We start from the raw sequence: 26,763 nt of genomic DNA on the forward strand, positions 1-26,763 counted from the left end.
TTACCATAGGGTTCAGATGACTGTTTGGTGAAAATTTGGGCTACAGATGATGGACGCCTCCTTGCTACACTTCGAGGGCACTCTGCTGAAATTTCTGACATGGCTGTTAACTATGAAAACACTCTGATTGCCGCAGGCAGCTGTGATAAGGTTGTAAGAGTATGGTGTCTTCGAACATGTGCACCGGTTGCAGTCCTTCAGGGACATTCAGCTTCTATTACTTCCATACAGGTAAGAAAAATGATAAGGTGTCTCTAACATATGTAATAAAGGTGAGAATTTGCTCATTTTTTGCTACATTTTACAAGTAATAGCACAAAGAATGGCAACAAAAAGTCTCGTAAGGGCTTTCCTCCTACTTTGCAGACAGGTATTTTTTTTTTTTTTTTTCTTCATTAATCAGTATTTTTTATTATGGTTTTGTGGGGTATAGTTAAGGGTTAGGTGTACAATGACGTTTCATTCAGGCACTGCAGACAGGTATTTTTTAAAGTTCTTTAAAGTTCTTGAAAAAAAATGGTGATTAAATTCTTCAAAAACAGATGTGAGACCTGTATCTCACTTGTATTTGTGAAGAAGGGAGAACACTTTTAAATGCCTTAAAAACGCACTAATACCTGTTAGTCAGAATATAAACAGGTTCTAACTTGCATTCTTTGTGTTAATGTTTAATGCAAGATGTTTGTCAGTCAGATTGAGTATGTGTATGTCTTTTTGTAGCTTAATGTTAAGGAAACTTTTATTCTGAGTTTTAGTGATTTCTTATTTCAATTTGATGTTTGACATTAAATACAAGTTTCTTCTCATATACTTTTCCATGTACTATTTTTATCAGAAGTTGGTAGTAAAAGTCCTGAATACATCAAAAGACTGTTTATTTAATAACTAAGCAAGTTTTTGGTGTGTGTTATTTACATTTAAATATATCATCTACTTAAAGAGAGCTAGCAAGAATTGGGTTCAATGTGTATTGGATTTGAAAATTTCATGTCAAAATTTTGATCAATTGAAATTATTTCATAGATTTTGATTTAGGAGATTGTGTTATCACTATCATATCTGACTGATTACTTCTGGAATTTAGAGATACTCTCATAATATTAAAAAAAAAATGACTATTTCATTATAGTAGTTCTACCTTATCTATAGTTTCACTTTCCGCAGTTTTAGTTATCTGCGGTCAACCATGGTTCAAAAGTAGGTGAGTATAGTACAGTAAGGTATCTTGAGAGTGAGACCACATTCACATAGCCTTTTTTTAGTAAGTTGTTATAATTGTTCTATTTTATTATTGTTGTTCATTAACCTCTTTTTTGTGCCTAATTTCTAAATTATGCTTTATCATAAGTATGCAGGTATAGGAAAAAACATAGTGTACAAGGGGGACCCAAAGAAACACGGAATTATGTTTTGGAGGGCGGGCCCCTTGTACAGGCTTCACCAGCGAGGTAAATGTTCTTGGAACCCATTGACATCAGCATACCAGCCAGCATTGTTGTGAGAGGCTGCATTTGACTTAAGTGAATTTTTTGGGGAGATTTCTTTCAACATGTTTGCCCGTTTCATGATGGGTGATTTACCAGCTCACCTGCCCACACCCGTTCAGCCACTTGTGACCAAAAATGACATTACCGCCATGCCTCATTCTCCCTATTCACCCAATCTCATCCCAATTGACTATTTTTTGTTTCCTTGGATTAAAAAAAAATCCTCAAAGGAAAATATTTTGCCAGTGTGGAAGAAGTGAAACAGAAATGGCAGAAGCACTAAAAAGCATCAAAATTGAGTAGTTCAAAAACTGTTCTGAGCAGTGGAAAAAGAGTCTTGTTAGGTCTATTGCATCAATGGAGAGTTCTTTGAAGGCGACTGAAGCTTAAACATGCAAGACTAAATATACAATTTTTTATAAATAAATTATATGTTTGGAGGTCCCCCCTTCATACATAGGGATTGGTACTATCTAAGATTTCAGAAATTCACTGATGGTCTTGAAATGTAGCCCCTGCAGATAAGGAGGGACTACTGAAGGGACCAGAGTATCATAAACTACTGAAAAATGTTCATGGTACTGTTTGGCTCGTTTTCTTTTTTTCATGGTTAAATTTGCTGTGGTTTTTTTCTCATTCTTTTACATTTTGGAATGCCCTGGGAATCTGTGGAACTCTTTGTCTATCACAGTCTTTCCCTTAGTGATCTCTTGGCTTTGACTTTTATCTGTAGAATGATGACTCACACACTTGTGTTTCCATCTTGGATCTATCTCTCAGTTCCATACTTATTTATTCAGCTTCCTTCTTGGCATCATTACGTGAATGTTTACTAGGCACCTCAGACTTAATATTCAAAACTGAACTCATTTTTCTTCCTCAGATCTATTCCTCCCAAAGTTTCCTCATCCAAATAAATGGCAGTTTCCTGTTTTCACTTGCTCAGAGTGGTCATCCCTAACTTTTGTCTTTCTCTTATCCTCAACATTTACCTAGTCAGCAAATCATGTTGGTTGTATCCTCAAAATACAAACAGAATCTAATACAATCTTATAACCTCCATCATTACTATCCCATTTTAAGCCACTATCATCTGTGGCCTAGATTATTGAAATAGACTTTTTTTTTTTTGAGTCAGAGTCTCATTCTGTCGCCCAGGCTGGAGTGCAGTGGCACGTTCACAGCCACCCCAGCGTTGACCTGCTGGGCTTAGGTGATCCTTCCACCTCAGCCTTCCAAGTAGCTGGAACTACAGGTATGCGCTATCACACCCTGCTAATTTTGTGATATATTGTAGAGATGAGGTCTCACCAAGTTACCCAGGCTGGTCTCGAACCCGTGGCCTTGGCCTCCCATAGTGCTAGGATTACATACTTGAGCCCCTGTGCCCAGCCAAAATAGACTTCTAACTGATCTTCCTGCATCTTCCATTTCCTTTCCCCTGCTTCAGTTTACCCTCTGTACAGCAACCAGAGTGATTTTAAAATGGATGTTAAGTCATGTTACTGACGCTCAAAACCCTCAATGCCGTCCATTTTCAGAGTAAAAGTTGAAGTCATTACAATGATCCACAGTGTCCTGTATTCCTTCTTGTTCTTTTTGATATCATCTCCTAGTATTTGTTTCTATATCTTATTCTGCTTTAGCTGCTGGCCTCATTGCTTCTTGAACACCCTAGCTATGTTCCTGCCTTTGTGTTTGGTATTTTCATTCATATATTTTTTTCTCACTTTCTAAGTTAATTGTGCAAGTGTCATCTACTCAAGGAAACCTTCTCTGACCACCTTACCACTTTTTCTAAAATTGTGAACACCCCATCCCACCAATCAACTCTGTATCTTTCCTTTTTTGTTTTTGCCCATGGTGTAGTGATCATTTGGTATTCTGTGCACATTCTTTATTTTTTATGTATTGACTGTCTCTATAAACATCATGGTATATTCTATTTTCTTTTCTGTTTTTAACAATTGAGATAAAATGGCATCATGATAGTGGTTACCTCTGAATGGTGGAATTAAAGTTGTTCTTATCCTGATATTTCTATATTTCCTATACCTTCTACAAGTGTGATGGCCAAATAAAAAAATAAGTGTTTTTTAAGCAATCCCTAACATGATTTTTTATTTATAAGCAATACGGTTGAGGTGCATTAATGGATCAGTTCCCCTTTGTGATTGATTAAGCACTTTAAATGTGATGGGGATAAAAAATTCAGTGTTTTGTTCAAACTTAAGTCATAGTATTTCATAGTTAATTGTCTTATTCCTGTAGATCACAGATCAGCAAGTTTTTAGACCAGATAATACATATTTAGGATTTGCAGATTGTACAGTTTCTATCACAACTACTCAACTCTGCTCTTATAGTGCAAAAACAGCCGTAGACGGCGTAAGATGAATGTTTCAATAAAACCTTATTTACAGAAACAGGCAGGAAACTGGATTTGGTGTATGAGCCGTAATTTGTTGACTCCTGCAATAGATTGTGGATTAAGCTTCCTGATGGAAGCATCTCAATCTCAGAAATGAAAATGCATAATGTGAAATGTAAAAAGAAAAAGAAAATACAGTTGGCCCTTTGTATTTGAGGGTTCTTCATCCATGGATTCAACCTACCATGGCTTGAAAATATTTGAAAAGATATATATATATTGGTACTGAACATGTACAGACTTTTTTCTTGGCATTCTCTAAACAATGTAGTATAACAACTGTTTACATTGTATTAGGTATACTATTTAATCTAGAGATGATGTAAAGTGTATGGGATGATGTGCAGAGGTTATATGCAAATATGACACATTTTGTATCAGGGATCTGAGAATCTGCTAATGTTGGTGTCTGCAAGAGTTTTGGACCCAGTCCCCCCATGGATACTGAGGGGGGACTGTATAGGCATGTCAGCTGAGTCCTGGTTTCTTTACTGTATCTCAGTTATTAATGGATAATATTAATTGATAATTTGTGTTTGAATTCAACTCTATGTAGTCTTTAGAGCTTTTGTACTTCCAAAGAAACAAAGTAAATGACTTCTAATATTTATAATTATCATTTTTATTTTTATTTAATTTCAAAATGTTTTCAAGTCCTATACATCCTGATACTTAATCATCATCTCAATGGAAATTGTTCGTTGTCTTAATTTGGGATTTTTAAAAACTCATAGGCATGTGAGAGACCCTTATCTGGTTTTCAGCTTTTCCTGTGTCCCAGGTGTAAGGAGCCCAGTGACTCTTCCCTTCTGTGTGATTCTTTACTAGGATATGTAAAATACTTAGAGTAAGAGCTTGAGCAGCCTACAGAATCAAAGTCATAGTCTATCTGGTATATCAGTAGTTCCTTAAATTAGCAACTTAATTATATTTTTTCTTGGTCTGTCTTTTCCACAATGATACAATATTAATAAAGATTTGACCTATTTTACATTATCCATGAGAACAAGTGGCTTATATCTAAAAAGGACAAAATTAATATACTTCAAAGTTGGACTTTAAAGTAAAATATTAAAGTCAAAATACTTAGATAACAATTTCCTAATTATCATTTTTAGATTTTTTTCTGATGCTTTACTCAAATAAACTAGAAAAATTCCACAACTGTTACTATATAAGCGTGTATATATATGTATATATATATCATTTGTAATGGTTTAGATAGTAATGAGTTTATTCTTCATTGAAAGTGATTAAAAATATTAATCTTGTAGTGTGATGTTAAATAATTTAAAAATTATTTTTAAAACTAAAATATTTCAAATTCAGTTACTGACTTTTTCTACAATTTTTGATATTTTATTTTTTTACAAAGTATTTATAAACTTAGGAAATTTAAGTCTTTTGAAACTGAAATGTATATGTGAATATGTTTATTAAATTCATGATAATTTTAAAACATGCTGGGTTTGGAGTTAGGTTGAACATGAAAGCTTTCTATTTGAATCAGAATTTTTTTTTTTTAAGTTTTGTCCATCAACTAAAGGCACAACCCGATACCTCACTTCTACTGGTGCTGATGGAACAATCTGTTTCTGGCAGTGGCATGTAAAAACAATGAAGTTTAGGTAAGTTTAGAAGTAGTTTCAAAGTTTTGTGAAAAATCAAGCATGTTTGTTTTTACTTATTAACTTGATTCTTAGTCCATGTATTTAAATATATATATTTATATGTGTGCATACATATCTATACCTACTTCAGTTGGTTGTTAGAGATTTTAGAATAAAATGATTTATTATATTAAGGTTGAAAGACTCATTCATACAAAAAACTTTGGTAGAGAGTTTTATTTGTTTTCTTTCTTTGGTAAGAATACTTCTCATAATGATAGTAGTACAATGATAATATGTTGGTAAGTCCTTGGTAATAGTGATATCATGAATTGTATTTGCAAGGTTAAATGCTTTTTTAACTTGAATGATGGGAATAGTACTTATTGACCACTATCCTTTATTTTTTCCTATAATATCGATGACAAATCCATCAGTATCCAGTAGTGTGTGAACACTCTTGCTCATTAGATGAACATGATGAAAAACAAAATATCTTACTTTTCTCTTTAGAGATCGCCCAGTGAAATTTACTGAGAGATCTAGACCTGGAGTTCAGATATCTTGTTCATCTTTCAGTTCTGGTATGTGGAAAAATGGAATGTTCTGAGTACCTAGAATATTAAATGATCCAGTTATAAAAGTAGATTTTTTCATTTTATGAAGAAAAAAATATATATGTTTGCATGTTAATGGAAGCATATAACAAATGTGAACCATATGTTAGATAAAACTTTTGGTCCTAATTAACATGTAATCGTGGTTGTGGTTTTTTTTTTCTTATTCACAATTTAATACATTCTTACATAATGCTGATTTTGCTTGGTAAAAAACAAACAGATCCCTACTCAAAATACCCAATTACAAAAAAGTATTATGCCCTCCTTAAAATCAACACAAAAATCCTGCTCTGACTTTACAGAAAACATGTACTGTAACTAAATACAGAAGACGCTTTTATAGTATATAAAAAGCACTTTTTCTACTGATAAGATTCCTGTATTAGTTAACCTTTTTTTCTTAATCTTTTATATTTTGTTGTAGACTATACATAACAAAATTTATTATTTCAGTCGTTTTTAAATGTACAGTTCTGTGGCATTAAGTATATTCACGTTATTCTGCATCCATTACCGCCATCCTTCTTTAGAACTTTTTCATCATCCCCAAAGCAGTTGACCCTTTACACTCAAGTGCTATAACCATTATAAAAATAATTGTAGATACAAGTTGACTTATAAATAATTTTGATTTTTTTACATCAAATATAAATAAATGAATTCTTAAAGGCTATGTTCTTTAATGTTTATGATTCATAGGCCTGTATTTAGTGTATAGTTGGTAGATTTTGTGGGATGGATGATAGAGTTGGCTTTAATGTTTATCTTGTTTTTCTTGAATTTTACTTTTTCTCTGAAATATTAGTGTGTCTTCTATAGTTAAAAGACAATCTTGTGTTTCTTGAAGCCTTTTTACTACTATAAGGTACCATATAACTGAGGAAGCAATAAGAGGGTTTTTTAAGTTCCTTGTTACTATGTTTGTTGTTGTTGTTTTTTTTCTTTTTAATCTTCCCAGGTGGTATGTTCATTACAACAGGTAGCACTGACCATGTGATTAGAATATATTATTTGGGTTCTGAGATCCCTGAGAAAATTGCTGAATTAGAGTCACATACGGTAAGAACAAAATTAGAAGCTTAAATATATTCCTTTATTTTTTAACATACCTGGAAAATTGGTTTCATTTCTTCTTGTCTGATCTGTACCATACTTTAATGTAGATTCATACTAAAACCTTTATGGCAAAGTGTCTCTTTAGTAATGGTTTTAAGTGTGAAATTCTGGATTTAATATTGTGGTATTTAACAAAATTTCTATTTGACTATATGAAAAAATGTATAAAAGTATATAGATGTTTTACCTATGAATACACACTCATACTATAGTAATAGTTTGTGAAAATCCTCTTCTTTTTAAAAAGATATTTATTTATTTATTTGAGCTCACCACCATGCCCGGCTAATGTTATGATTTATTGTAGAAATGAGGTCTTGCCAAGTTGCCCAGGCTGGTCTCGAACCTGAGAGCTCAGACAATCCCCTCACCTTGGCCTCCCTAAATGCTGGGATTATAGGTGTGAGCCACCACTCCTAGCTGAAAATCTTTTTTCTTGCATGCTTATTTTTTTATTTATATAAGCTGTTTGTTACTTAAAATTTGCACACTTAATAGAAAGACATATTAATTATATTAAGTATGTCTTACATACAGGGAACAGGTGTATGCCTGAGGTGAAACCATTGGTGACTGGCACTTGTCCTCTCAGTCTATTCCTGTTTCTCTGTGGCTTTTTCAGAAAGATTTGAGTCACTATTGTTTAGTTATATCTCTGTGCACTTTTCATATGTCTTTTTCTCCTCTTTCTTCCCTTTCTTCTTTAGATAATTGTATACTGTGGAATATGGGAATTTTTCTGTTACATCACACGTGCCTCATTGTCAAAGCTGTATAGTCAGCAATTGAAAGCACTCAGCTTTGCAAGTCTTAATGTTTTTATTACTACCAATACCTCATTTAGAATAATATTAGTGCATGTCACTAAAACACACAATTTCCCTGAAAGGTGACTTTTATAAAAATATGCTTTACAAGTTGCAGAATTCGTAGTATTCCTGAAATTTACAGTAAAATAGACCCCTGTTAAATCTTTCTCATGGAGATTTTGGAAGCAGTCTCCTGCTTTTTGTTCTGTCATACAGACATAATTAGACATTCTTCTTATGAGGACTTACTAAACCCAGCTGCACTGTTATCTTGATGTTACTTATTTCTAGATACTAAAATCTTGGGGATATTAAACTGTGAGAGAGAAAAACTTAATAAAGATTTAAAAGTCTCAATGTGAAACCATTGAATTGGATAAATCCATTTATGCTAGAGCATGCCAAAAAGGCATCTTTGTAGTTCCTACTGAATTAAGGTGTGTATACAAGTACAGTCAAGTTTATTGAGAGCTGAGAGAGGAGGAAATAAAGGAATAGGAAATTATTGAGGGGGAAAAGATGAAGAAAAAGTGCTTTTTTTGGGGGGGAGGGGTTGGAATCTTACTCTGTCACCCAGACTCTGGAGTGCAGTGGCATGCTCACAGCCACCACAATCTCAATCTGCTGGGTTCAGGCAATCCTTCCGCCTCAGCCTTCCAAGTACACGCCACCATGCCCAGCTAATTTTTTGATTATTGTAGAGATGAGGTCTCGCCAAATTGCCCAGGCTGGTCTCGAACCTGTGGGCTCAGGCGATCCTCAGCCTCCCAAAGTGCTATGATTATAGGCGTGAGCCATCGCACCCAGCCTAGAAAAAGTGATTTAATAGAGTTTTATTTGCAGTGAACCAGGTAAGAAGAAAAGTTGGAAAAAGTAAATTCCCTGTTTGAATCAGTGGCAGCTGTTAATCACTAAACAATAAAATGTTACTTCAGAACATCTAAAACCAGTTAATGCAATGAAAAATAATTAAATATAAAGTTATTTAGTATCAACTTTTTATTAAAAGTTAAGTTCAAATGCAATTCAGTAGTTGAGTAGTTTGTGAAAAATGTATATAACATTTGAGGGTGTGTTTTGGCTTTACTATCAAGAAATAAAGTGAAGGAAATTGCAAATTTTGGCTTAAACTTTCATTTTGTCATCACTACTATACATACTATATTTTTGAAAGTATGGGTTAATCATTCTAAAAGATTTGAAAAGCAGTTACCTAAGTTTATAGTACCTGTCAGATGAATTCATTGTAAAATAATTTTAAAAACCATGTGGAAACAGGAAATGATTGTTTTTTTCTGAAATTACTAAAATTAAGTAGAAAACTTAATGCAACTACTGTTCAATCAGTTAATTAAAGGTAGTGTCTTAGATTAGTATGCTTTCTTATTATGGGGGACATTATAAACCTATTCAGAACTGTCTCTTGAAATACCGTTTATAATTAGGCTTGCTTATGTTTGGTTTGTTTTAAATTACTGCCAATGAGATTCCTCATTAGTTAATACTTTTTTGTTTCAGGCTTCTTTAAATTTTTTTAGGAAATTGTAAGTTTTCTAACCTCTAATTTTAAAAACTACTTAATAATGGTTTTGCATGTGAATATGAGGGGAAGAGCCCTTTATTCATTTTATATGTAAGTTCGTTTTAACTAAAAATCTGTTGTTTTATATCTTAGGATAAAGTTGTTGCTGTTCAGTTCTGTAACAATGGAGACAGGTAATTATGTAGTACATATTTGTGTTAAAAGTTATTTAACATGTTTTACTACTATTCCCTAAGAAGCAGCTACCTCTACTATAGATATCTTGACTTCTGTCCAGTCACTTAACTTCAAAGTCCTTGTCTGTCTTTGATGATATCCCTACCGATCACTTCCAAAATCTCATCTAAGTAGTAAACATAGTCTATCAGTCCTTCTTTTCTGGTTGCTTTCTCTTTTTGTTTATTTGCTCTTACCATTTCTGTTAACCCACATCTTAGTCAAGAATTCCATAATTTGACCTATCTCTTCCAAGATAAGAGTTGTTCCGTTCAGAAATCATTACTATTTCCTCCTCTCTGCCTATGGAATAGAATTCAAATGTCTTAGTCTGGCATTCAGTGCTCTCTACTTCTTGACTTAGACCTACATTCTTTTTTCATTTCTCATTCTCCATGTGAATGCTTAGATTCATCTTAATGTATGTACTCATTGTTCCTGTCGCATCCCTTGAATATTATCCCATTCATCCCTTTGCTTATACTTTTTCTCACATCATTCCTACCTCAGAAATGCCTTTCCTTCCCTGCCTTCCTCTAACCTCTTTTTCTTCCTCTGTTTTTTATCTCTCCCTTCCCCTCTTTCTCTTTTCCTCTCTTCTTCCTTTCCCTCCATTTTCTTTCTCTTCTAAGTTTTATCTCCAGCTTTTAGCTTTCTTGACTTACTCTGAACATCTGTATTGCTTATTATCTCTACTACTCATGTAGTACATATTCCCTACATCTGTAAACTCAGAAATTATATCAAGATATCCATGCACTCTCTAAAATGTCTAATCATAAAAAGGTGATGGCAAAAAAGGCCCTGACCTAAAAGTTTACCTGTAATACTAGATTTAAAATAAATTCATATCCAATACACGTTGAGTATCCCTTATCTGAAATACTTGTGACCAGAAGAATTTTGGATTTTGTATATTTTTGGATTTCGGAATATTTGTATAAATGTAATGAGAGATCTTTCGGGATGGAATCCAAGTGTAAACATGATATTTATTTGTTTCATATATACCGTGTACCTTTATCCTGAAAGTAATATTGTATAATATTTTATTAATTTTGTGCATGAAACAAAGTTTTGATTGTGACTCATCACATGAGGTAAGATGTGGAATTTTTGCCTTATGGCATCATGTCAGTGCTCAGTAATTTTCAGATTTTGGAGCAGTTCAGATTTAAGGTTTTTGGATTACGGGTGCTCAACCTGTATGTCTATAAGGAATTCATGTGGGTGAGTATTTTTTTTAAAAAAACTTGTGGACAGTGGATGATTGCAGTGATGGATTTGTTCACTTTGTTAAATGCTACAGTCTACAAGAGTGAAGTTTTTATTGGAGTAAAAAACCTTCAAATGCATTTTAAGATTGATTTAACTGCACTTACTGAGTTGTATACCTGAAAGTTTGTACAGCTGCCATTATTTTATGTTAGAAGAATCTAAATGTTTGTTTTTCAACCTTTTTCCTTTAAGGATAAGCACGTTATTGTGTCTTGATTATTTATGTGGCCAATGAAGACATCATAACATGTCCAATTTTACTAATAATCAAAGAAATGGTAAATTGAAATAATAGTAACATGTTTTTTCTTTCAGAATGGCCAGACAATGAAAAATGATAATAATATTGCCACAGGTTTTGTGAAAATAGCCACTCCCACAACTTTTAATGAGATTGTAAATTGTTAAAAAAAAAACTTTTCAGGGAAACAGTTTGGAAGTATGTGTCAAAATCTTTAAAAATATGTCTACTCTTTGACTCAGCAAAGATATGTATAAGGTTGTACAAAGATATATGTAGAGATGCCCATCACAGCATTATTTATAGTGGTAAAGACTGGATATAATATAAATATTGATCATCAGAGGATTATTAAATAAAATTTGATAGATTCATATATAGTTGAACACTTATTAAAAGTGATGGTAGTAGCCGGGCTCGGTGTCTCAGCCTGTAATCCCGCGCCTTTGGGAGGCTGAGGTGAGTGGATTGCCCTCGCCCGCGGGTTCGAGACCCGCCTGGGCAGTGAGACCTCATCTCTACAATAAATCAAAAACTCAGCTGGGCGTGGTGGCGCATGCCTGCAATTCCAGCTACTCGGAAGGCTGAGGTGGAAGGATTGCTGGAGCCCAGCAGGTCGAGGCTGCGGTGGCTGGGAGCAGCCACTGCACTCCAGTCTGGGCAACCGAGGGAAACTCCAACTCAAAAAAAAAAACAAGTGATGGTAGTTTTTTACTTGTAAACTTAGAAATAAATCTGCAAAATACAGTTAAACTAGGGAAAAACATTATATGTAGTGCAATTCTGTTTCCTGTAGGGGAAAACATGTAAGTATATATGTCTGTATTTAATAACTTCTGAACAAATAGAAACTAAAGTGTTAACAGTAACAGAATTATGAGTGATGTATTATTTTTTAATAGCATCTTTATTGAAATATAATTCACATAACATAAAATTCATTGGCTTTTAGTATATTCATGGGGTTGTACAAGCATCACTACAGTCAACTGCATTTTCATCACCCCAGAAAGAAAGCCCATACCTGTTAGCTGTCAACCTCCAATTCTCCTATCCCTCCATCCGCAGCTTTGGAAAATCATTAGTCTACTTTTTTGTCTTATGGATTTGCCTATTCAGGACTCATTCGTGTTGCTGCATATATTGTTATCGCCTTCCTTTTTATTGCTGAATAATATCCCATTGTATGAATATATCACATTTTGTTTATTCATTTATCCATTGATGGACATTTGCATTGTTTTCATTTTTTGCCTTATTGTGAACAATGCTGTCGTGAATATTCATATACACATTTTTATGTGGACTTATGTTTTCATTTCTTTTGGATGTGTACCTGGGAGTAGAATTGCTGGGTCAAATGGTAACTCTGTGTTTAGCATTTTGAGGAACTGCCAAATTGCTTTCCAAAGTGACTGTACCATTTTACATTTCTTCCAGTAGTGTATAAGAGTGAATATATTGCTTTTATAATCAGAAAAAAAAAGGTGATTTCTATTTTGGGGAAAATTATCAAGACTATTTTACCTCTTTCTTTTTAGTCTAAGATTTGTCAGTGGAAGTAGAGATGGAACAGCAAGAATTTGGCAATACCAGCAACAAGAATGGAAGAGTATAGTACTAGATATGGCCACTAAAATGACTGGGTAAGAATGTATGATATTTCAGTGGTTCTCATTTGGCATATTATATTTTACATTGAACTGTATTTACTAAAAAGCATAATTTTTTTCTATTAATTGTGTGAAGTTAATTGGTAGACATGAGGTTTGCATTTGTATTCAGTCTCTAAGCAAATTGCTTTTGCTACTCTTGATTGGCAGACTTGCTGATAAGAGCATTGCTGATTCATTTGAAATTTTGATCTGTTGTGACACAAACATCTCTGCTCTACTGATACTCATAGCATAATTTTTTGCCTTAGTTTCCTATAGGTTATTTTTTGATATCTATTTGTATTGCCTTCTACCTTGAGTGTTGTCCCTATTAAATGTCATCATATGTTTAACCTCTTTTCTCTAATTTACTAAGGTTACTTGTATAATATTTCATATGGTTACCATTTCTACTCAGCATTATACGTACACTTAATCAGCATTCTATTATATCATCTTCACTCTTGGTTAGAAGATATATAATTACTTCTTTGGAACACTACAGTTTCTTTAGAGCGTGGTGCTGAAATTAATTATCTTTTCATTAATTGCAATATAGGACCGACTTTGTCGTCATAGCTGGCTATTTATAATGTCATATTCAATTAAATAAAAAGTAACTGAATTTTCTGTTACATGTTTTTATATTTTCTGATAAACAACATAATCTTGTATTATTTTTTAAGGTATTTATACCTTACTTTCTGGTTTCACTATTTTTGTTCCCTAGTAACTATTTAACTAACAAGTTTTTGTTATTTTTTGGTCTTTTTTTCTTCCTGAAATAAGCTAATGCATATTGTCCTAATCAGATACATTTAATTTTTTTTTCCACAAATACTAAAAGGTGTAGTTTAGGATTTTTTCATGTAAACAGTTGCGTTCTCCTGGAGAAATTTTGTCATAATTTGCTATTTTATATGCACCTTTGCTAAAAATGTATAAGGTATAAATACAGCAAATCATTTCTTTTAGGAATAATTTGTCATCTGGAGAAGATAAGGTCACTAAACTTAAGGTCACTATGGTGGCCTGGGATCGCTATGACACCACTGTTATTACTGCAGTGAACAATTTTCTTTTGAAAGTATGGAATTCTATCACAGGGCAGCTTCTTCATACTTTATCTGTAAGTATTTTAGACTGATTAAAATGGTCTCCTAGAATAATGCAGAAGCATAATTCTAGGAGACAGGAAATTGAAATTCTAGTTTACTTTCTATGATTTATTAGCCCTTGAAAAAGTAATTTTCTGAGAGGTCACTGTTGGCATGTCTGCAAAATAGGAATGACACATGCATGAAATCTTTTCACTATCCTTTCTACGTCCAATAGTTATTTATCTATTATGTTATAGTATCCAATCAAGAATATATAAGTGATTTTATTGTTAGCAGGGGTTGAAATTTATCATTGTTATTGTTTTGGAGGTAGAACTTTTTTTATTTTGACTATAGTATCCAGTATATTCTACCTTCAGTGACTAGTTTATGCAAGAAATAGAGGTAAGATCCTGGGCACAGTGCCTCATGCCTGTAATCCCAGCACTTTGGGAGGCTGAGGTGAGTGGATTTGCCTGAGCCCGTGGGTTCGAGACCCGCCTGGGCAACTTGGCGAGACCTCATCTCTACAATAAATAAAAGAATTAGCCGGGCGTGGTAGCTCATGCCTGTAGTTCCAGCTACTTGGAAGGCTGAGGCTGAAAGATTGCCGGAGCTCAGCAGGTCGAGGCTGCGGTGGCCGGGAGCATGCCACTGCACTCCAGTCTGGGCTACAGAGTGAGACTCCAACTCAAAATATATATATATATATTTGTCATAGTAAAATGCTGCAATATTTGTGGTTTGAAAAATTGATAGGATCAATAGCAGAAATCACATGGTGGTATTTATGTTTGTGAGTTTGTTGTAATATTGGTTGACTTCAAATTAAATTAAATTTATAAGCCTTATTTATTGTCTGCTTTAATGATCAATTTATATGCATTTTAAACAGAAAAGGCCAAGTGATAGCTGTATAGCTTACACAGTAGTAAGTGATAGGGTTCAGACAAGAAATCAATTCTTGTGATTCAACTCAGTTTTCTTTGTAGTATAAAATGGTGTCATCCTGACTTGACTCCTATGTTTGATAATCTTAGTCTAAGGCCTCTGAGATATCTAGAAATTTGTTAAAATTTGGAAGTATTTCTAGTGTATCTTTTATGTACCTCCAAAGTCCTCTTTCCTAAATAAAATACTAACACTATATTAGTGGAATTTTAGAGTCTTCCTTTTTTCTGTTAAGCCAGTGATTGATTACCTCATTCTAACTTTCCCTGTTCTCTGTTACAGTTTCTGTTAATATGTCTGGAAAAACCTGTATTAGCTTGACGCTTGCTTAGGAAATGTTTTTTTTTCTTTTATAATAGCACAGTCCAATAGAAATACAATGTAAGCCACATATGTGACACTAATTTTTCTAGTAGCTACAATAAAATGTAACAGGCAAAACTAATATTAATAATATATTTTCTTTAGGCCAACATAATCCAAAATACTAGCATTTCAACATGTAATTAATATAAAATTATTAATGAAAATATAACTTTTTTTCATGTTAAATCTTTGAAATCTATTATGTATTTTACACTTACAAGACATCTCAATTCGGATTAGCCACATTTCAAATACTTAATAGCCACATGTGACTAGCAGCTACAGTATTAGAAAGTATAGGTTTATATCTCTTCAATTACAATTTCAAAAGCCTTTTGGTAGCCACCAATTTTATAGATCTATGTAAAATTCTGTCTTAATAAGTGCCTTAATTTAGAATCTGTTTAGTGGCACTCTTCCCATGGCTTGATCATCTGATTTCAGTAAATTAAATTTTACTGAAGACATTTTAGAACAGATTGTTTTTAGTCCTTGTAACAGTCAAATCTACTTAGTTTTTGTATGGTACTTGTATTTTGGTTCTAACAATTTATATATCAGGGTCTTAGTGGGATATAGAGTCCTTCTTTTCAGCAAATGCTTTTTGAGCATCAACTGTGTGCTAGAAACTGGGTTAGGTGTTAGAAATAAATGGTAAATTAACCAGAGTCATGTCCTGCTGGAGTTTGCAGCCTGGCAAACTTACTGTTGTGATGGTTTTCATTGTAGTGTGATTTTACCTACTCATCTTAACACTCTACATTTTAAGCCGGTCTGCAGTTATTTTTTATAAAATAAGCTGCATTTTTGTTCACAATGGTAATATGGTAGAGTACTCTATTATTTTATTCTACTAATACCATGATGAGATACAGTGCACGTTTGAGATTTGCAGTGTATGATCATTTTTAGAAACTCCAGATGTATAATGTACTGGCATGTTCCTAAGTAAAGTGTAGCTTCATGATGTTCTTCTATGCTTCTCAAAGACTTGGAGCTCATTGTAATCAAATACTCTCTAGTCAGGAATTAAGTCTCAAAAAAAAAATCAGCAATCATCTTAAAGCAGGTGTCTGCAAACTTTCTTTAAGAGGACAGATAGTAAATATTTTAGATCTTGTACATACAGTTTCTGTTGCAGTTCTTTGTTTTTTTGTTTTATTTTGTTTTGTGTTTTTCACAAGCTCTTAGAAATGTAAAACCCATTCTTAGTTCATGGCTATGTGTACAACCACATCTGGGAGCCATATTTAGCCTGCAAGTTCCTGATATAAGGTCTCTGTATGCTGATATATACATATAACATATAACATAAAGGATTGGTTTTCAACTTACTTTTTTAGCAGCAACTCTGTTTTTTAGATAACATCTTAAGTGGAACCCCCAAGTATAAAGTAAATATATAGCCAGTATGCTTTGTCCTTTGAATGTTTCATGAGGCCTACCAAAATACAATTTGAATACCAGTGATAGAGTGCTGGATAAAGCACAATGAAAGTTTGTCTGTTATCACTATGGCAGAATTGGGTTTAATGAAATATTCTACTTGTCACATTTTATGTGACCTTTGAAGTAGCAGAATCCTAGTGTCCAAAATTAAACTTCAAGGGCCTGGTTAATGAAATGTAATTGTTTGGATTGTCTTTATTTTAAAAACACTTCTGGGTCTTTTGTCTATTAAATACTTTATAAAATCAGCAGTTATACATAATAAGGAACTCTGAACTATGTTATTCATATAGTGTTCAAAGAGTGAATGCTGTTAAATTAGTGTGCATTAATTCATCTGAACCAGATTGATAGCACTCCTGAGACCTTTTGACCAAACAAAGAAGATACTCAGTGTTGCTTTTTATTTTTAATATTGATTTTTATCATAGGGACATGATGATGAAGTATTTGTTTTGGAAGCACATCCATTTGATCAAAGGATCATACTTTCAGCGGGTCATGATGGGAACATTTTTATTTGGGACCTTGATCGAGGTACCAAAATTCGGAATTACTTTAACATGGTAAGGGAAATCTGTGTTCATTAAAACACGGATTAAAACTGACTTCTCTTATATGATAACTTGGTAATTAAAGTATACCTACTGCAAAGGAACCTCTTTTCATGTGTGTTTAAGTTGGTAAGATAATTCAGAGAATAACTTAAGACCTGAGAATTGGGCTTTTCAGGGAGGTGCTGCTATCCTAGGTGTTAGCATTTTCTAAAATCTGGTCCCCAGCTCTAAACTTTCAAAACTAAAATTTATTATGCTTTGGAGCTGACATGTACCCAAATCACAAAAAGCTTAATGTTTAAACTCAAATCTTAATGTATAAATTACAACGGTGACTGTAATACTTGTTCTGGTAAACCCCATAAGACTTAGTAATCGAAAAGTTGATTGGCAAACATGAATTTGGAAATAAAGATATTCCTAAGGTATATTTCATGCAAACCATAGAAAAATCTAGTAGCTAGTTCTTTTCTCAGGAGAACACCCACTTGTGGTGATTTGGATACATATATTCTCTATTTTTAGTGTTCCTTTAAGTATAGTTTTGACTAAACATTTCTAAGTTCTTAGTTGACTTTTGATAGTACTTATATAGGCTTTATACAGATCTAGAGCACTAATAATGCCCTCTGTCTTTTGTTGGTAAAATTGATTTGTGTGCTTTAATTTTAGGATGGTTATTTTAAGGTTTAATTGTATTACAACTCAAGATGTGAAGACAGTGGCTTGACTTTGCTGAGTTAGAACCTTTGTCAATTTCCTTACATTCAGGTCTTTTTTAATCTTCTCAGTCATCCATTTAGAATTTCACGAGGTATCACATTGCTTTGCAATGATTGATTCCATCCATTACAATCTGATTCTCCCTAATTTCTTTCAGAGATTACTGTTTCAGTAGGATTCTGGCTTACAGAAGCCAGAGAGTACATTGGAATGTACAGAATCCAAGGTATTAAAAAGGATAAGTTATCACAAACCTATTATTTGAACATTTCTCTTATGGTTACTTAAAGAAACTCCTCTGAATTTCAGATTGAAGGCCAAGGCCATGGTGCAGTGTTTGATTGTAAATTTTCACCAGATGGAAACCATTTTGCCTGCACAGACTCTCATGGGCATTTGTTGCTTTTTGGTTTTGGATGCAGTAAATACTATGAAAAGGTTAGTATATTTAAAATAGAAGTTACATCATTTACAAATTTTGTTCATAGTTTTGCGATTAATAAGGATTGCTATGTGTCAATAGATATAACATAGGAAAGTTGTCTTTCTTAGTGAAGTTTTTCTTTTTTTTTATTAATCAATATTTTTTATTATGGTTTTGTGGGGTACAGTTAAGGGTTAGGTGTACAATTACGTTTCATTCAGGCACCCTGTTGATAAGAGGTGTTTTCCCAGCCCCAGACAGATATTTGCTTCTGTTAATCCCATCCCCCTCCCCCCCATAGTTTCCCAGTACCATCAGTCATTTTCTTATAGTATTACATTGGATGTTCAAGGTCCATTATATGAATGAGAACATGTGATATTCGGATCTTTGTTTCTGTGAGAGGTCACTCAGTATTATAGACTCTAGTTCCATCCAGGTTGCTGCGAAATTCATGATTTTGTTCTTTTTTATGGCTGCGCAGTATTCCATCATGTATATGTACCACATTTTTTTAATCCAGTCCTCTTTTGATGGGCAGCATGGTTGTTTCCAGGTTCTTGCTATTGTGAACAACAATAGCTGCGATAAACATACGTGTGCAGGTATCTTTTTTATAGAGTGATTTGTGTTCTTCAGGGTATATTCCCAGTAGGGGGATTGCAGGGTCATATGGAAGGTCAATTTTTAGAGCTTTTAGGAATTGCCACACTGCTTTCCACAGAGGTTGCACTAGTTTACACTCCCACCAACAGTGTAGAAGTGTTCCCTTTTTCAGCAGAAGAATCCAGATCACCAAAATAAAAGCCCAAATCCAGGACATAGAAGACAAAAAGATAATACAAAAAATCAATGAAACAAAAAGCTGGTCCTTCGAAAGGGTAAACAAGATCGATGGTCCCCTAGCTAGACTGACCAAGAGAAAATGAGAAAAAAACCAAATAAGCACAATCAGAAACTCAAAAGATGAAGTCACATCTGACCCTGAAGAAGTTTTTCATCACTGCCAGAACACCAGGCTTGGCAGTACAAATTGCTATTAAGATACAGGGTGATGGAGATAGAAAAACTTCTTGGGAAACCCTTTTGCTTAGAACATTTCCTATACTGCTTCCTGGTATAGTAGAAGAGTAACTCTAACAAATAACATCTTCTACTTATCATAAATTGGAAATAAATAGCTGGTGACTGAATATTTTTATTTTCTTGACTGGCGATTTTACCTATTTTTGATCCTGTTAAAATACTTTGAAAGTTAACTGCATCTTTGTATTTTATTAGCTGTGAATTTGGGATGGATTATAGAACTTTAGAGTTGGAAGAGAACTCAGAAGCATTGAGATCAGTTCAGTATTTGTATCACTTTTAAGTGTCATTGATATGATTGATATTCACCTGTTTCACCATATATATTGTACTTCTTCTATCTCCATTTGAATAAAAATAAGCAAGGAAGCATAGTTATATATGTTTGTATGTTTTGGATTTTTTTTTCTTGAGTAGGAGTCTCACTCTGTGGCCCAAGCTGGAGTGCAGTGGCACACACATGGCCACTGCAGTCTCGATCTGCTGGGCTCAGGTGATCCTTCTGCCTCAGTCCTTCAAGTAGCTGGAACCACAGGTTCATGCCACCATGCCTGGCTAACTTTTTTATTTATTGTAGAGATGAGGTCTTGCCAAGTTGCCCAGGCTGGTCTCGAACCCCTGTACTCAGGCAGTCCTCTCACTTTTGCCTCCCAAAGTACTGGAGTTACAGGCATGAACCACTGTGCCTGGATTTTGTATGATTTTTACAATTTAAATAAAAATACTTAACTTTATCTACTGGGTTATTGCTTTACTTCTTCCTATCATAATTAGAGAAATATAATACAGGGCTAAAAAGTAATGCAGATTGTAAGATTTTTGTGAAGACAAAATGAAATTGCTGTCTAAGTAATTTACTTCTACCTAGAGGGAAAATATGGCAATAAAGGACTATAAGAGAATGCAAACATTATCTGATTTGAAAAATGCATGTCTTCTAGGAATGAAAGGAAGTGCTTATCTGTAAATTTCCTGTGTATGTAAAATACTAAAACAATCTATCATAAAGATTCCAGATCAGATGTTCTTCCACACGGATTATCGACCTCTTATCCGTGATGCCAATAACTATGTATTGGATGAACAAACCCAACAAGCTCCTCACCTCATGCCTCCCCCATTTTTGGTGGATGTTGATGGAAATCCTCATCCTACAAAATTCCAACGACTGGTACCCGGACGGGAAAATTGCAAAGATGAACAACTTATACCACAGCTGGGATATGTGGCTAATGGTATGTTTTCTCTAAAAGTAAATTTAAAACATTTTGTAAAATGTTATGCTTTACTGTTCTTTTCTCTATAAAGTATGCCACCTGCTGAAATCTGGAGTCAGTTATAATATGTTTTACCTACTACTTCTATTAATTTTCAGTTGTGTAGTACTTTTAATCTTACCAGAATACTTTTTCATTGTTACCTGGATACACAAAGTGAGTTAGGACAAACACAGCCATATGCTCAAGAAGAGAATGTGTTAACTTGCCTACTTAGAAACCTGTACACATGTATGACTCTGTTGTTTCCTGTAATATTGTAGTAATAATCAAATGGAATAACTTTAATGTGTCAAGATTTTATAATTGGTGAAATTCCTCTTTTTTTTCTGAGTCAGAGTCTTTCTGTTGCCAAGACTGGAATGCAATGGCACAATCACAGCTCATAACAACCTCAACCTCCTGGGCTCAGGTGATCCTTTTACCTCAGCCGCCATAGTAGCTGGGACTACAGGTGTGCACCGTCATGTCCGGCTAATTTTTTTTTGGTAGAGCTGAGGTCTTGCTATGTTATTCAGGCTGCTCTCAAACTCCTGGGCTGAAGCCATCCTCCTGCCTCAGCCTCCCCAAGTGCTGGAATTACAGGTTTGAGCCACTGTTCCCTGCACAATTTTTAAATTTTTTTGTAGAAACACGGTCTTGCTATGTTCCCTAGGCTGGTCTTGAACTCATTAGGCTCAAGCAGTCCTCCTGCCTCAGCCTCCCAGGGTGCTGAGATTATAATATGAGCCACTGCACCCGGCCACACATTGCTTTTATTTAAATTTTAAATTCAGAGGGTACAGGTGTAGGTTTGTTACATGGGTATATTATGTGATGATAAGGTGTAGGCTTCTACTATACCCATCACCCAGATAGTAGTCATGATACTCAATGGACAGTTAAACTCCTCTTTCTCTCCTTCCTTTCGGAGTCTCCATTGTCTGTTGTTCTCATCTTTATCATGTACCCAGTATTTAGCTCCCACTTAAAGGTGAAAACATATGGTATTTGGTTTTCTGTTTCTGCGTTAATTTGCTTCCACAAAAGGCCTCCAGCTGTATCCATATTGCTGTAAAGGACATTATTTTGTTCTTTTTTTTGTGGCTGTGTATATTCTATGGTGTATATATATATATATATATGTCTACATTTTCTTTATCTAGTTCACCATTGATGGGCACCTAAGTTGGTTCCATGTCTTCGTTATTGTGAATATTGCAGTGCTAAACATGAGTGCAGATGCTTTTTTGGTAGAAGAATTTGTATTCCTTTAGGTATATACCCAGTAATGGGATTTCTGGGTTGAGTGGTAATTCTATTTTTAGTTTTTTGAGAAATCTCCAAATTGCTCTCCAAAGGGGAACTAGTTTATATTCCCACCAGCAATGTATGAGCTTTCGCTTTTCTTTACAACCTCACCAATATCCATGTTTTTAATATCTATTTATTAATAATAGCCATTCTGACTAGTGTGAGATGGGATCTTATTGTGGTTTTGATTTGCATTTCTCTGATTAATGATATCGAGCATTTTTTCATATGTTTGCTGACTGCTTGTATGTCTTCTTTTAAGGAGTGTCTGTTCATATCCTTTGTTCACTTTCTTATGAGGTTGTTTTATCCTGGTCAGTTCAAGTTCCTTATAAATTCTGGGTATTAGCCCTTTGTCATATGCATAGTTTGCAAATATTTTCTCCTGTTCTATAGGTTGTTATTTACTCTGTTGATAGTTTCTTTTTGCTATGAAGATGCTCTTTAGTTTAATTTGCTTCATTTGCTTTTGAGGACTTGGTCATAAATTCATTGCCTAGGCTAGTGTCCAGAAGAATGTTTCTTAGGTTTTCTTCTAGGATTTTTATAGTTTAAGGTTTTTCATTTAAGTCTTTAATTTATCTTGAGTTAATTTTTACATATAGTGAGAGGTAGGAGTCCAGTTTTATTATTCTGCTCATGATTAGTCAGTTTTCCTAGCACAATTTATTGAATAAAGTGTACTTTCACCAATATTTATTTTTGTAGGTGAGCAGCTTTATTTCTGGGTTCTCTGTTCTCTTCCATTGTTCTGTATGTCTCTTTTTGTACTGGTACCATGCTGTTTTGTGTACTGTATCCTTGTAGTAAAATTTTGAAGTTTGGTAATGTGATATCCCTGACTTTGTTCTTTTTGCTTAGGATTTGCTTTGGCTAATTGGGCTCTTTTTTGGTTCTATAAGAAATTAAGAATTGTTTTTTTCTAATTATTTGAAAAGTGATACTGGTAATTTGATTGTGTTGACTCTGTATATTGCTTTGGGCAGTATGGACGTTTTAATGATATTGATTCTTCCAACCTATGTGCATGGAATGTTTTTCCAATTGTTTGTGTCATCTTTGATTTCTTTTCAGCAGTGTTCCGTAGTTTCGTAGTTCTCATTGTAGAGATTTTCACTTCCTTAGTTGTATTCCCAGATATATAGTGGCTATTGTAAATGGGGTTGTGACCTGGATTTGGATTTTATCTTGAATGTTGTAGGTGTATAGAAATGCTACAAAGTTTGGGGTTGTTTTTTTTCCTTTTCCTTTTTTTTTAAGGCGAGATCTTGGCACTGAGAATTGCTGAGCTCAAGCAATTCTTCCATCTTAGCCTCCTGAGTAGCTGCGATTACAGGCACGTTCCATCACACCTGACTGATTTTTTGAATTTTTTTTTTGTAGAAACAAGGTCTCACTATGTTGCCCAGGTTGTTCTCAAACTTCTAGGCTCAAGCCATCCTCCCGCCTCAACTTCCCAAAGTGGTGAGATTATAGGTGTGAGCCACTGCGTTTGGCCATTACTGAGTTTTAAACATTGATTTTGTATTCTGAGACTTTACTGAAGTCACTTATCAGATATAGGAGTCTGTTGGTGGAATTTTAAGGCTTTCTAGATATAGAATCATATCATCTACAAAGAGAGGTAATTTGTATGACTTCCTCTTTTTCTGTTTGGATACCTTTTATTTCTTTCTCTTGCCTGTTTATTATGGCTGTAACTTCCAGTGCTATATCAAATAGAAATGATGAGAGTGGACATCCTTGTCTTGTTTTCATTGTTAGGGGAAATGCTTTCAACTTTTTCCCATTCACTCTGATGTTGTCTGTGAGTTTGTCATAGATGGATCTTATGATTATTATTTTTTTGAAGTATGTTTTTTCAGTGGCTAAATGGTTGGGAGTTTTTATCATTGCTTATAGTATTGTAGTTTGGTGTGAGTGTCCATAGTTAATGGAACTAAGAAGAAGAGACTTCAAAAGTCATAAACTGGAGTAGCTATTTTCCCATTCTTATTTTTGAAATACAAAGAGTTATGCCTGTTGAGGAGATGAATTTTAGTATTTACATAACACTCAATCTTGTAGGATATTGGAGAAGCAGAGATGAAAGTGTTGTATTATGGGATAATAGTAAAATAAAACATTGGAATAGGCTGTTTTCTATCAGAACAACTTGATTTCTTCTGGTTAGCATATTTCCACTATTTATACTGTCCTTTACACCCTGTCTCTCACATAGAAAGAATGCTTTCATATCTTAATTTGGTACTTGTAGGTTTTCTTTAGGTAAAAACTAATGAGTTATTGATTTGCAAATAGAATTTTACACCTTTGCTAGAGAATTAAGATTTGAATTGACCTTTATAAAGTGAAATGCTGCATATCCTTTTATGTTCTCTCTTTTAAAGATTTGTAGAGCAATGAAATTGTATTACACATGTGCCAGTAGTTTACTCTGATGATATCATATTTATTAATCATGGAGAAAAGGTGTGAACATTAATTAAGTGGGAGATAAAATTGAAAACATCTGGATAAAAAAATCTGTTTATTTCTTGTATTTTTCTTGTAAGATCTTATTATTTGGTTACTCTATCAGATACTACTTAATCTGACTAGAAGGCAAGATGAAAACCAGGGCTATGATATATTTAAGAAAGAAAAATGCTTTCATTCAGAAGTAATTATTGAATTCAGCGTATCATAAAAACTAATTTTCTTTTCATTAAAACATTGAAGTGTTAAAAATAATAATCGAAAGACCATAATCTAGACTTCTTTCAGAAACTAACTTTTCACAAAAGAAGGATGTAAAACATTTTAGGTAGCCGGGCTCGGTGGCTCAGCCTGTAATCCCGCGCCTTTGGGCAGCGAGACCTCATCTCTACAATAAATCAAAAAATCAGCCAGGCGTGGTAGCGCATGCCTGTAATTCCGGCTATTCGAAAGGCTGAGGTGGAAGGATCGCTGGAGCCCAGCAGGTTGAGGCTGCGGTGGCTGGGAGCGGCCACTGCACTGCAGTCTGGGCAACAGAGTGAAACTCCAACTCAAAAAAAACACACACACACAAAAAAAAACAACAAAAAAAACATTTTAAGTATCTGTTATTAAACTTCTTTAAACCTTACTCAAATTGCTTCCTGATTTTTAGCTTGGAATATACTATGAAGGAAATTTATTTTACAATAAATTATTTAGCTTCAGTAATTATAGTTGTGTGTTATTTAACAGTGGGGATATGTTTTTAAAAATTCATTGTTAGGCAATTTTGTTATTGTGTAAACATCATAGCATGTACTTACACAAACCTAGATGGTTTAGCCTATGGCATAGCCAGTTGCTTCTAGGCTACAAACCTATACAGCATTTGACTGTACTGAATAGTGTAGTCAATTGTAACACATCGGCAAGTGTTTGTGTATTTAAGCATATCTAAACATAGAAAAAGTACATTAAAAATACGGCATAAAAGAGAAAAACATAGTACACCTGTACTCATATAGGACACATGTCATGAATGGAGTTTGCAGGACTGGAAGTTGCTCTGGCTGAGTCAATGAGTGGTGAGTGAATGTGAAGCCCTAGGATGTTACTGTATACTCCTGTAGATGTTATAAACACTATACACTTAGGCTACACTAAAATTACAAGATTATTTTTCTTTAATAAATTAACCTTAGCTTACTGTAACATTTTTACCTTATAAACTTTTGTTTTTGTTTTTTGTTTTTTTGTTTTTTTTGGAACTTTTTTGACTCTATTACACTTAGCTTAAAACACACACACATTGTACAGCTGTACAAAAATATTTTCTTTCTTTAAATCCTTGCTCTATAAACGTTTTTCTAATTTTAAATATATATTTTTTTTACGTTTAAACTTTTATTGAAAATTAAAACACAAGCACACACATTAGCCTAGGCCTATATAGAGTAGAATCATCAATATTACTGTCTTCTACCTTCACTTCTTGCTTGTCCCACTGTAAGGTCTTGAGGAACTATCATCTACTATGATAACAACGCCTTCTTCAGAATATCTCCTGGAGGACCTTCCTGAGACTGTTTTATAGTTAACTTTTTTTTGTGTATGTAGAAGGAGTACAATCTAAAATAACAATAAAAAGTATAGTGTAGTAAACATATAAACCAGTAACATAGTCATTTATTATCATTATGAAGTATTATGTACCGTACATAATTTTATGTGCTATACTTTTATGTGACTGGGAGTGCACTAGGTTTGTTTATACCAGCATCATCACAAATGTGTGTAATGTATTGCACTATGAGGGCTATTATGTCACTAGATAATAAGAATTTTTCAGCTTTATTATAATCTTGTGGAACCTCCATCTTATATGTGGTCCATCTTTGACTGAAATGTCATTTTGTGGTACATTACTATATTCTTAAAGATAAGAAGGCCCTCATAATTCTAATTTGGGAATATCAATTAAATCAGATACACAAGCTGATACACAAAAAATTTTAAAGTGTAATGAGTGTTTTGTTTGATATCTTATTTATTTTTATTTTAATCCTGTTTT

At 33.9% G+C, this 26,763-nt stretch overlaps 1 protein-coding gene across 3 annotated transcripts in view; it reads left to right on the forward strand.

The window, feature by feature from the left end:
• Positions 1–26,763, forward strand: part of BRWD3 (bromodomain and WD repeat domain containing 3) — a 111,990-nt gene that overhangs the window by 40,210 nt on the left and 45,017 nt on the right. For 2 of the 3 annotated variants that reach the window (XM_008069345.2, XM_008069346.2), the window contains 9 exons: positions 10–231; positions 6,042–6,112; positions 7,107–7,207; positions 9,749–9,789; positions 12,893–12,997; positions 13,982–14,135; positions 17,304–17,438; positions 18,462–18,590; positions 20,672–20,897. In XM_008069345.2, the coding sequence (XP_008067536.1) occupies positions 7,112–7,207; positions 9,749–9,789; positions 12,893–12,997; positions 13,982–14,135; positions 17,304–17,438; positions 18,462–18,590; positions 20,672–20,897 (886 nt within the window). In that variant the 5' untranslated portion in view covers positions 10–231; positions 6,042–6,112; positions 7,107–7,111. Of the gene's footprint in view, positions 1–9; positions 232–5,445; positions 5,547–6,041; positions 6,113–7,106; positions 7,208–9,748; positions 9,790–12,892; positions 12,998–13,981; positions 14,136–17,303; positions 17,439–18,461; positions 18,591–20,671; positions 20,898–26,763 lie in introns of all 3 variants that reach the window. The other variant, XM_008069344.2, reaches the window with a different exon arrangement.

Source organism: Carlito syrichta, unplaced genomic scaffold (assembly GCF_000164805.1).
Source record: "Carlito syrichta isolate Samal-C Ts95f unplaced genomic scaffold, Tarsius_syrichta-2.0.1 Scaffold311944, whole genome shotgun sequence".
In the NCBI taxonomy this organism is placed as follows: Eukaryota; Metazoa; Chordata; class Mammalia; order Primates; family Tarsiidae; genus Carlito; species Carlito syrichta.